At 42.1% G+C, this 12,500-nt stretch overlaps 1 protein-coding gene across 1 annotated transcript; it reads right to left on the bottom strand.

The window, feature by feature from the left end:
• Positions 1–4,342: 4,342 nt before the first annotated feature.
• On the bottom strand, positions 4,343–11,686 carry IFIT2 (interferon induced protein with tetratricopeptide repeats 2). The gene is given in 3 exon segments (XM_045854597.1): positions 4,343–6,057; positions 6,060–7,429; positions 11,519–11,686. Coding segments are annotated over 3 exon segments (1,404 nt in total). The 5' UTR covers positions 11,524–11,686; the 3' UTR covers positions 4,343–6,028.
• Between the last annotated feature and the right edge of the window lie 814 nt (positions 11,687–12,500).

Below are 12,500 nucleotides of genomic sequence, written 5' to 3'. Positions count from 1 at the left end.
CCAGCTATAAAATGGGAACTAGTAACATGTAATATTGTTTAATGGCTGGCTAGCTACCTTATAAGTTTACATACTTATATTTGTGCTGTGAGCTCTGAAGGAGTAACATTGCCCTAAGAGATTTTTTTCATTTTTATAAAATTTCTCAAGGGGTTCAGAATGAACATCCCCAAAATATGCCATTTGGCATGGGGACTATTTTAAGCTGAAGGCAGTCAAGACCTAGCAAATTCAAGAAAACTTTTGCCTCTCCCTTAACTGCCTAAAAGAATTTATATAGGCACGAAACAATGCAAACAAACTTAGAGGTTAAAACATAGAAGGTGATGATTTCCCTGGTGTGGCTCAGTGGATTGAGTGCTGGCCTGGGAACCAAAGGGTCACCAGTTTAATTCCCAGTCAGAGAATCATGCCTGGGGTGTGGTCCAGGTCCCCAGTAGGGGCCACATGAGAAGCAACCACACATTGATGTTTCTCTCCCCCTCTTTCCCTTCCCCTCTGTCTAAAAATAAATAAAATAAAAAATAAGGCGATAAAAGAAAAGCTTGCTTTCTTTATATACATTTTTAATAGTAGTACTCATTCTTTTTTAACAGTTATATTAAAATGTAATTCACATACCATACAATTCACTCATTTAAAGCATACAATTGTAGTTTAAGCATTTCACCAAGCTGTGTAACCATTATCACACTCAATTTTAGAATATTCTCACTAACCCCTCCAAAAACTTCACACCCCATTTGTCATCACCTCCAATCTTATTATCCAAGCTCTAGGCAACTATTAATCTACTTTCTGGTTCTCCATTTGCCTACTCTGGACATTTCATTTAAAAAGAGTCATACTGTCCCTGGCCTGTGTGGCTCAGTTGGTTGGGTGTCCTCCCACAAAGTGAAAGGTCATAGGTTCAATTCCCAGTCAGAACACGTGCCTGGGTTGCAGATTTGGTCCTGGTCAAGTTGCGTGCAAGAGGCAAGTGATTGATATTTCTCTTTCACATCTATGTTTCTCTCCCTGTCTTTCTACCTCCCTTCCTCTCTGTCAAAGAATAAATAAATAAAATCTTTTTTAAAAATTTATTTTAATCATTGTTCAAGTACAGTTTTCTCCCTTTTACTCCCATTCCAGCCCACCCACCCAACCCTCCCCACTTCCCTCCCATTACCACCCTCCCCCTAGTTTTTGTCCATGTGTCCTTTAAATTTGTTCCTGTAAACCCTTCCCATTCTCCCCTGAAATTCCCTCTTCTCTCCCATCAAGAATAAATAAATAAAATCTTTTTAAAAAAGAATTATACAGTATGTGACCTCTTGTGACTGGCTTCTTTCACTTGCTATAATGTTTTCAAGGTTCATCTATGTCATAGAATGTATGAGTAAGTACTTTGTTTTTATTGCCGAATAACATCCCACTGTATGAACATACTGTTTCTTTTTAAATATCTAGTTCATCAGTTTATGGATTCACTTTTTGGCTATAATGAATAATGCTACTATGAACATTCATGTACAAGTTTATGTGAATATATGTTTTCATTTTTCTTGGGTATATACCTAGGGATGGAATTGCTGGGTTGTATGGTAATGCTTTGTTTAACAGTTTGAGGAACTGCCAAACTGTTTTCCAAATTTGCTGCACCATTTTACATTAAGGATTTTAATCATTAAGGATTTCCCTCCTTGCTGTCTCCCAAGAAGGTGTAGATTACCAGCAATGAGACAGTTGCACTATAAATCGTATGGAAATGTTGGGGTCCGCCTTGCCTGGTCTCAGGAAGCTGTAACCCCCTGTGGCTAAGGCTGAGAGAGAGACCTCTGGACCAGGAGACACTAAGGAGACAAAGGTTATCTCACTGGCAGGAGCGCTGCCTGCTCCTTGCCTGGCTCCCATTGCTTGGTCGGATAGTCAATGATGGGTAACAGTTCTCTGAAGAGAATGAATCTAACATGAGCACGACCACGTGGGAAAAGCCACCAGGGAAGAGACTCAGGGGGGTGTGGAAATGAGGGGGTGATTGACATCGACCCCTGCCCCCTTGGCTTTGACAAAACCTGAGTCCTTATTCTGGCTGTGAGAAATCCAAGTCTCCCAGCTGCCTTTGTCTCCTCAGCCCAACTCAGGCCTGCAGAAATAGCAGGGGTGGTGCAGTTCAGACCAGTTGGCAGACCCCCGGGGGAATTAGACCTGGGGCATAGAATATGCAAGATCCTGTGAGACCTGCTTGTTGGAGGATGCTCTTGAATTAGAATATGAAGGCATGGGCAGGAAATGAAACTAGCTTTTAGTTCCTGTAGCTTTTTAAGTGATAAAACCCCAAACTCAGCGTGAGCCCTGTCAGCCCTTTGAAAGCTACCTACTTGTTTGATCTTCCCTGCCAGACTGTAATCAACAAACTGTATCTGTATTCTTAATAAAAGCCTGCTTGGGCAGGAAGGCATGGCACTCCCCACTTGAGAGAGTGGCCGTTCTGTTCCTGTTCCTCCACAGGACTCGGTAGTCCATGTGTATGCTTTCTCGTGTCTCAAGCATCTGCAGTGTTTGAGGTCACTGCAGGCCAGTGGCTGTCTCATGGAAAATTTCTAATTCATCAAACCAAGTTACTTCCTTTTCCCCAAAATAAAGGGTGGGGAAATGGTGAAGGGAGGGCGGGAGGATACAGCAGCTTATGGTCTCCACTTGGAGCCCACATTTCCCAGGTTGAAATCCAAGGTTGATTGTGCGTACAGTAGGGATGCAAACACATCTTGTCTGTATTTATCTTCAGGGTTCTAATGCTGTCACACTTCCAGCTGCACAGGCACAGATTGTGCAAGTCAGTTGACAGGAGACAGGAAGAAAGCTGACTCAGGTCTGCTGCCTCCAGGGGCTGTTTGAGCTCTAGAAGAAAAGTGGCTATAAGCAGAGGCTGATGAATCTTTCACTGAGGACTCTGAGGCTGACAAGCAATTAGTATGTCTTGGAACCCAGACAAGAACATGAGAGGTTCTCCTCACTCCTTCATGGGTGTGGTTACACTTAAGAGCATCTTTGTCATGGATGTCAGTGCTGCCAAGGTGGCAATCAAATACAGAGTGATGAGATGTAGTGAAGCCCTTTCATGAGCAGGGGGCATTGATGGTTGTGAGGGCTGGAACCGTACAAACAGCTGAAATGATCAGATAAATCTGACAGACTAGCTCATCGACGCTTAGGAGACACCTACTGAGGGCATGTTATGTTCCAGGGTGAGCATATGAGAGGAGTCATCTATCTTGCACTAGGAGATTCGGTTAAGAGCCAGGGAATTACAGGTCATTCCAGTTAATGTGGTTCCATTTGTTCCCTGGATGTTGACATTTCAGGAAACTTAGCCATATATATACCTCATTTTCTTTATTGTTTTCCAATCACCTCTATTAGCTTTAAGTCCTCAAATAAATATTAAGTGTAATATGTTGTACGTCTCTTTCCTACTCTTGCTACCTTCCTCCTCTGAGGTTTCTGTTCCTGCTGGTATGACATGCAAGAGCAAGATTGCAGACACCTGGTGTACCTTCTTCAGCACATGACAGGGACCAGTGTGCTTCCTTCCACTCAGGACATGCCCAGCTTCCCTCCCCAGGCTCCAGGTCCACTAAGTTACTCAGGCAAAGTGAGCTAAACCCTACCCCTGAGATGTGCACTTGTCTAATTCAGTCCAATGGAATGAGTTTACCTTTGCAGCTGTCATGGATCATGCTTCCTACCAGAGGAATCTTGAAAAGCAAGAGAGACTTAAAGGCTTCATGTCTCTCTCCATTCTTTACTTATCAGCAAAAACTGTTCTTTACATATGGCTTTGACTGCCTCCAGGAGGGGGCTTAAAACAGAATCAGGGGAACCTCCTCATTTCTCATAATGGAGGTCAGAAGAAAGGAGAGAATGTGGATGGAAGCAGATGTTGACAAGATTTAACAGAGAGGACAGCGGCACTCCCTCTGTCAGTGTGGGGGCAGGGTGTTTGTGAGCATGAGGGTACATGGTGGTGAGTGTCAGGGTGTAAGCTGAAGTCTGGACTCTTCAGAAAGCTGTAGGGAAAAAAAAGTTTGTTCTATACTGTGGCTGTGATGTTAGACCAGCCTGGGCTATTGGGACCATTTCATACCCGTGCAACATTTTATTTACCTGTAGCGGAGGCTAGAAGAGTTGAGGTACATCAAAATTTCAGAAAAACCTGAACACCCTGTTATGATCCATCACATCCAAATTATTTGTTAATTAAAGCTATGATTTTTTTTCAGGAATCCATACTATGCATTTTCATGGTTTCAGAGCACACACATTGTTTTTGACAACACAGAAAATAACACAAAAACCATTGTTACAGTAGTTGGAATATTTAATTTAAAAACTTTGAATTTCATTTAATGTTTTAATTGCTTAATAAAAATGTTAGTATATACTTACATTTATCGAAACATATTGGACATATAACATTATCAATTTAAAGTATACGGCATGCTGATTTGATACATTTATATATTATAATATGAATGCCATTGTTTAACAATTATCACCTCTTTCATACCATATAATTATCATTTCTTTTTTGTGGTGAATAATTAAGATTTAGTGCATATATTCGCTGTCTGTGCATTAGGTCTCTAGCACTTCTCTATCTACTGGTTGCAAATCTGTACCCTAAACATCTCTTCTATTCCTCCCTCTCCCAGCCCCAGGTAACAAACATTTAAATTTAAACTAATTCCAACAGACAAACATTTCACGATCAGAAGGTAATTGATGGTTTTGTGCTGGGTCAGGTATGTTTTGAGTCACATCAACTTTGACATAGTTCCAGGCTATTCAGTATCTACCTAGAAAATCCCAATCACTCCAAACATACCATAAATTTGGGAGTTGTCATAAAAATTTTCAGAGTTCATAAAAGTTTTATATCACCAAATATACAATATTTCTAATGGTGGGAAACCCTCCATTTTTTATGTCATTTTCCAAGGCTTTTCACTAGGTCCTCAGCCACCAAATGGTTCCCTGTTTTGTTGCTTTCTTATCACCTTGAACCTGGGCTCACCAAAACAGTTTCTTTTGACAAAACAAGCCTTCATCCTACAAAGAATTTTTTTAATAGTGGCTAAGGAAATTAAAATTTCTCCATGATTACAATCTACAATAACAACCAGCATTCCTCTCTCTCTCTTTTGCCTACCTGGTTTTTATCCCTACTGGTGAGACACTTATTTTTCCATACAAGCTTTAAAGAAATGTATTATTTTGTTTTCTAGCATATTATAGAGACCCCCCTTTTTTTTTCTTCACCTGTTGTATGATCGAGTGCATAGTATAGCCAAAATCTCCCCACATGCCTCCCGAAACTCTGGTCTGTGATTGATTGACCTCATTGCTTCTCTGAGATATGTCCCTCCAGGATTTAACTTATTCTTTGTGCCTGGTTTTCAAACTATGTTCCCACCTCAGTAATAGGATGATTGAAATGCTGCTGTGTAGAGTAGTCTAGATTGAGGGTTGGCCGGGGCGGAGAAGAAGAGGCAGAAGTGAGAGAGAGAGGATACCCCTAAGCTTTGGCCCCCCAGCCTTTGGCTGGACACAGCACATTCCTACACAGAATCTCAGATAACTCCAGTGATGGAAAAGAATTGCAAAAATGGACCAGTGTTACAGATGTGAGGAATTTGGCTGCTTTACAGAAACAAACCCAATGCAAACCCCCTCAGAAGTTGACTAAAAGAATGTCACAGGGCACAAACTTCTCCCCAGAGTTAAATCGGGAAATAGTCTCTTTACCAACCCACAGGCCCTCCTCACTCTCCCCCCATAAGACCCCTCCCCTGATACTCCCTGAGCAATTCAAGGGTTAACACTTGGCCCAACAGAGGTCCTCCATAACCCTAATCCAGTCCTGTGGCCAGGGTCTCAGTCCATGCCTATGCCCTACCAGTTGTTGATTCATATTTTGATACTAACTGGAAGGAAGGGCTTCAGCTCCCTTCCAGGAGTAACCCTATGGGCACCACACACCAATTCCTCATTCCTCCACTAATGATGCTGAAGGACAAGGTGTCCAGAGTTCAGACCCCTCTCAGAGTTTTCATATGCTGGCCACCTTTTCCCATTGAGCTCCTCAAGAAATTCCAAGATATGCAAAGCTTCAGGGTCTGATCTGTTTTTAGAAAGCCTGCTTTTGGCAATACTTTGCAGTTTGTATTTCATCTTTTCTGTTGCCTTTTGGTCCTGGTTGATTTTCACACCCTCCATGAAATGGTGGATGGTCTTTTTTTCACACTTCATTTGAAACCACTGAAAGTTGCCATATCGTAAATGGAGCACTTGCTTCTCTGCAGATGTAAGCTCTTTGCTGAATTCTTTTTGGAAGTAATACTCTGCTTCTTCATACTGACCCGCCTGTGCATAGAGGCAGGCAAGAAAAGAGCAGACACTGTTGAGATTTCCATTGAGCTCATCAGCTCTCTTCAAATGATACACAGCATGCTCTATCAGTTCCTGCAACTCCTCTCTTTCCCCATGTATTACATTCTGGTCTTCATTCGGATACTTGTGGACTTTTGCCCTATAGCATACCCCAATATGGCAATGCAGGTAGGCATTGTTTGGCGAGCATTCTAGAGCCTTTTTAAGCAGTTTTATAGCTGTGTCTGGGTCATTTTTTTTTCGATACAGCATTGCTGCACCTCGAAGCACATCTGTTGCACATGGGGCTTTCTCCACAGCTTCTTTGACTAACCTCTCTGCTTCAGCATCCTCCTTCATCTTTTGAAGTTTCAGAGCCAGGAGGACTTTCACATACTGGTTGTCAGGACTTAGATGAACGGCTTGCTTCAGGGCGTAAATGGAATTCTGAGGTGCTGGCCAGTTATCCAGACGGTAGCTCGAGATCGCCATTCCAGAGGTGAAATCTGGGTTCTCTGGGTCCTTTTCCAGACACTTTTCAAAACATACCTTTGCCCTTTGAGTGTGCTTTCCTCCACACTTTAGCCGTGACCATCCTTCCTCACTATCCATCTCAGGACTCTCCATTCTATAGGGGCTGGAATACTTCTCGCACACCTGTTTGACCTTGTCTAGATAAACCTGAGCTTCTGAGAGTCTGCCCATGTGGTAGTAGACCCAGGCGTAGTTTCCCCAGGTGACCAGACTTCGGATTTCTGCTTGGTCAGTGTGCTCTCGCTGGATCGACTCTTCGGCTTTCTGTAAGCATTCCAGCGCTGCCTCATTTTGACCTCTGTGGTGTTTTATGTAGGCCAACAAGTTGAACTGTGTTGCTTTGAACTCACTGTTCTGAAACTCAGTCTGGTAACACACTCTGTCTTCAAAATCATCCAAGGAATTTTCTCCCTCTAACAAGTTCCAGGTGAAATGGCATTTTAGTAGCCGTAGTTTGCTCTCCAAGGAGTTCTCAGTGGCCTCGCTGTAGAGAAAAGCAGAAAGATGGACATTTTGGGATGTAGCACACACTCCCCTGGTGAGAAACAGGGACCACAGCAAATACAATTCTCCTTCTCTGAACTAGTGTGAATCCCAATCAAAATAACAGTGTTTCCTTTTTTATTTCTGTATTTTGGTGTATGTGTTAAAGCATGGGAAAGCAGGAATCAGGTGACTGGGCTGCAGAAGAATGAGGGGAGGGCAGTGGGCGGGTCTCCCTAAAGAAGGCGGTTCTTGTTAGGTCGCCCTGAGCTGTGCAGGGGTTGCCAAGTCTGTGGACTGATTTTAGCGGAGACTATCTAATGGCTTTTTGTTTCTCTTCCTTCTCCTACCTACTTAGTGTTTCCTTTTAAATTCGGGAATTTTAGCTTTATAATTTTCTCTTGTGGTATTTTGCCATCCTGATTTTAATCTCTGTTATCCCTCTGATATTCAACGCCATTTTATCATCTAAATTTTTAATTCCTCAGTTCACCTTAATTTGTCTTTTTAAAAATCTCGATTAATTTCTATTTCCTGTCTAATTATGTCAGCTTTTCATACATCCTTAACTGATTTTCTTTGTTTAGCCAAACTTTTTTATCACATTGGCTTTGTCTTTTTATTATTTTGACATTGTAGTCTTATTTTTTAACTTTTCTACTTTAACCATTTAAATCCTAATTTCAACCAATTTAATTTCTACTCATTTTCCCCACATTTGAATTATCCTAACTTAATATTATACATACTAGCAATGTCTAAAACTTTTATTTTAGAATAAATATAATCCCCCTAACTTTGACTGTTGATTTCTGTTACCATGTCTCATTGAGTTGATTTATTAATAATTTTGTATTTGTTGGTTAACATTTTTGTCCTGAAATTTATTTTTCTTCTCCTATGGTTTGCTGTCATGACTAGGGGTTATAAGTGTGGCAGCAGGAGGAGGCTCACAAGACAGCTAACTTCGTATGAGAAATGCTCTTTTTCTCCAAGGGTGAACTCCCCTGGAAAGACTTCCTATTCCTTTTAGTGTTGGTCCTCAAAACAAGCAGACAAACAAACAAACAAAACCAACCAAACAGAAACAGCAAACAGACAAATAAAAACCTTGTTTGAATACCTTCAGAGATGGGTAGGTTAAAACTCATTAATAGCTCCAAATTCTTTTTTATATTGCCTATGCATTGGAGTCCCTGAAATACTTTTTCTCACTTAAAAATGTTTTTATGGTATATATTAATTGGCCCTTTTATCAGGAGCTGATATTCTAAATATTATGGATTCTGAAGTAGAGAACCAGTAGATAATCTGGGAAGTCATATAACATGGCAGGGTCACTTTAGAAATATTTGTCAAATGGAAGATGATATCCCCCCCATTTTCCTCTCGCCCTCATCTTTCATGTTTTATTTCCCCCTCCACCCCGCAGTCTGAGTGGGCCATGTCTGGCTACTCAGACACATGTGGGAGCTGGAGATGGATGTGAGAGGAAGCGAGGGAGCCAGAGGCAGTTTTCACACGTTAAGAAGAGTGCTGTGCATGCTGGGGGTCTGATGATGACCACATTCTGTACCATGTGCTGCAGAGAGTGACTCAGATGCACTTGGAGAAGTCAGTCTGGGTTCCCCATGCTTCCCAGTGTCCTGTTCTAGTCCTCCCGGGGTTGCTATAGTCCCGTGGGGGGTGGGGCGAGTCCTGTGAGCCATTCCACGAACTTTAAATCAGTGCCTGCTTCTTTCTGTTACTTAAAACAATGGAAACTTAACTACCCAAGGTAGAATAAACAAAAAAATAGGAAGGAAAGTAGGTAGGAATTTCTACTGAGGGAGGGAAACTGTGTCCTTTGAAAGCCCCAGGCAGGTCTTAGTGAGCCAGGTTGTCCTGTCTCTTGTGTAATGTCTGGGGGTGGGGAGGGGCACTGCCCAGGAGAGAGACTGGCTTGGTGTCTGCACTGTGCTAACAACAGCCTCACCTTGAAAAGTTGATGTTTAATCTCATCTACCTTCCTTCTCAGTGAGGTTACAGAAAGGCTTTTTTAAGTACATGAGCTTTTTAGCTCCTTTCTTGTTTTATATAAGAAACAGAGAGAGAGAGAGAATACAATTGAAATAATCTCATACAGTCAAGCATATAGTCAATTGTGCATTTGCAAGAGAGACATTTAATATGTACACTTAAGTAAAATCCTTTTGAGCAGCGATTCAAAGGGCAACCAGTTTCACTGCATAATTATAGATTATTATTCCACTGGTAAATCAGAAGCTGTTCCCAGACACACTTGTGACTTCTGTTCCTGATGCCTCTAGGAGTCCTGTTTACACAGCAGCAATTTTTTTTGCCTGGCTTCTAGTCTGGGTGAAAGCCACAGTGACTCTGCTCAGCTGGCTCAGAGCTGATGGCTGCCCCCACGGTGTCTGAGTGCGGTGCCAGCACCACCGAGGGGGGCCCTGTGGGAAAGGCACCCCCTTGGCACTCATCCCAAAGCTATCAAATCAGAATCTGGGGTGGGGAGAGGGGTGAGCTCAGGAACATGTCTTTAACAAGCTAAACTCTGCAATGCCTGGTGACAGTGCCTGTAGCTCATGTACTTAAAAAAGCCTTTCTGTAACCTCACTGAGAAGGAAGGTAGATGAGATTAAACAATCAAAGAAACGTAGAAGAGAGACTGGTGGGTCTGTATTATCATGAGAAAGATTCTATGAGAAGACCATGCTGAAATTCTAAGGAGTAGGAACAACGTTTCTAAAGATTCTGAGTTACTATAGAAACAGACATCTGGACATGTCTAATATCATTTATTTTTTCTATCAGGCACACATGGAGACTAGCAGAAAACAGTATTTTTCCAGAAGACAGACCAGGAAACTCAGAGGAGGACAACGTGTTCTCTAGGAAGGAAGTGCTGTGCCGGTGTCCCTGGGTCCTGGAGCTCCAGGACTGAGGCTGAGGCATCCAGTCTAGTTACCCTGTCCTCAGACTGGAGTAAAAAGATAGCATCCTTCCTACCCATTGGGCTAACCCTTCTACCCCTGGGCAAACATCTGTTTCTGGAGTGTAAGAGTATCATCCCCAATCCATACTTCAGATTGGAGGACTCTAGCCAATCAGTAGAATTCTGGAGTAAACTATATTTCTATTGAATGAGTGAGTACATTTTTTCAGCCCTAATGCAAATTTAAGATGAATTATAAGCACATTAAAAGTAAATTCTACCTTCTAATGAAGTGGGTTACTGCTTTGAGTGCATTTTAAACACTACTCAGATGCCCTAAACACTGCTAAATGCTGTTCTTAATTTGTTAAATAACTGTGGTCCATTTACACAATGGGATACTACATGGCAGAAAGAAAGAAGGAAAGAAGGAGCTCCTACCCTTTTTGACAGCATGGGTGGATCTGGAAAGCATCATGCTAATCGAAACAGGACAGGTGGTGAAAGAGAAATACCATATTATCTCACATATAAATGGAACCTAATCAACAAAACAAGCAAGCAAAATATAACCAGAGACATTGAAATAATGAAAAATCTGACAGTAACCAGAGAGGAGAAGGGAGAGGGATAATAGGGGATTATTGGGGGAGGCCATCAAGGAACAAAAGTGAAGGACAGGTGGACAAAGCCGAAGAGGGTGGGTTTGAGGGTGGGAGGTGTGGTGGGGTGAAAATGGAGACAACTATACTTGAACAACAGTAAAAATAAAAGAACCTTATGAAAGCCCCTCACTTAGTTCTTTTAAATAAGAAACAAAACAGTCTCCAAAAGCAATTCCCCCAGACCCACCTTTAAACAAAGAATCCGCCTCATTAAATCTTCCCCTGTCCACTTCCTTTGTGCCTCGCTCCTCTCTGAACTCAGCTCTCAGCTTCCCCACTGAGGGTCACCCTTGAAACACCTGACAGTATCGGGCAGAAAATGACTTAAGAGTAAACAAGCCAGCAAGCTATGAGATGGATAGATGCATGGTAAAGGTTAGAAACACACACTATGGCAATTGGGAACTTTCCTTTTAGGAGCACGGCTGCTTGGGACTTGCATTCCACACCACGGTAGATTAGCATTTTCAGCGGGATCTGGGAAGCCTACCTCATGGTTGCTGTGAACTTTTCTTCCCGTCTGTAAGGCTGCAGTTCAGGCTACTCAGATGTTCTGCTCCTGAGATCTTCTTCTGCCTCAGATAAATGCTGAAGAAACCTGTATATATATGGAAGCAGCCCCTGGCTCCTTTGCTTTGTTGCACAGGAACTGGTTTTAGGAAATGGAAATTGAAACTGAAAGTAAAATAGGCAGGGCTCTCAGGAGAAATGAATCTTGAGGAAGAACCAGCCCACAGATTCCCCTCCTCCCCTGCAGTGCATCAGAGGGAAGGTCAGCATTCCTTGAACATTTAACAAACATTTCTATAAAAAGAATAGAACTTGTAAATAGAATTAGAACTTGTAGCTCTTGAGTGAGCCCTAAAAGTAAGGATCCCAGCTGGGGTAGGCTTAGCTGTGTATGCTAATAAAAGGGTAGAGGATTGTGGAGAAGTATAGCTTTCTCCCTGCCCTGGGCAGGAAAACCCACAATGAATAACACTTTCTCTAAGACTGAATTCATATAGAACTTTGGTCGATAGTATCCCTTAGGAGAACATTTATTCAAAACTTTAATGCCCCCAAGGAATGCCTCAAATATTTGCCAATGTTACATCCTGAGAATAAAAGGAGTTTTAAGAGTAAATGATCATCGAGGCATTGGTAGGTAAAAGAGGGATGTACAAGGAAGCATAAAGGAACAGGGGCAGCGAGGCTAGTCAGCAAATGTGTAGATTAAGTGTTCTCTGCGTGTATGTAAATTCCTGATTTTCTTTTTTTAAATTAGTGGTAGGAATATTTCCTCATCCCTCATCAGCTGCCTCACCAAGCTCTCTGGAAGTAAAGCTTCTAGAATACTTCCCAGTTTCCAGCCAGACTCCTTTTGTGTACTTACTAAGGGGCTGCAGGCAGAGAACCCCAAACTTAGGCAAAGCCAAGCCACTAAGGCTAAAATTGCCCCTCAATGTCGGACAAGGTTAAGTATCACTATG

This window comes from Phyllostomus hastatus, unplaced genomic scaffold, assembly GCF_019186645.2.
Source record: "Phyllostomus hastatus isolate PE091 unplaced genomic scaffold, TTU_PhHast_1.1 phas_scaffold_1066, whole genome shotgun sequence".
NCBI lineage: Eukaryota > Metazoa > Chordata > Mammalia > Chiroptera > Phyllostomidae > Phyllostomus > Phyllostomus hastatus.
This window is presented reverse-complemented; position numbering and strand designations above follow the sequence as displayed.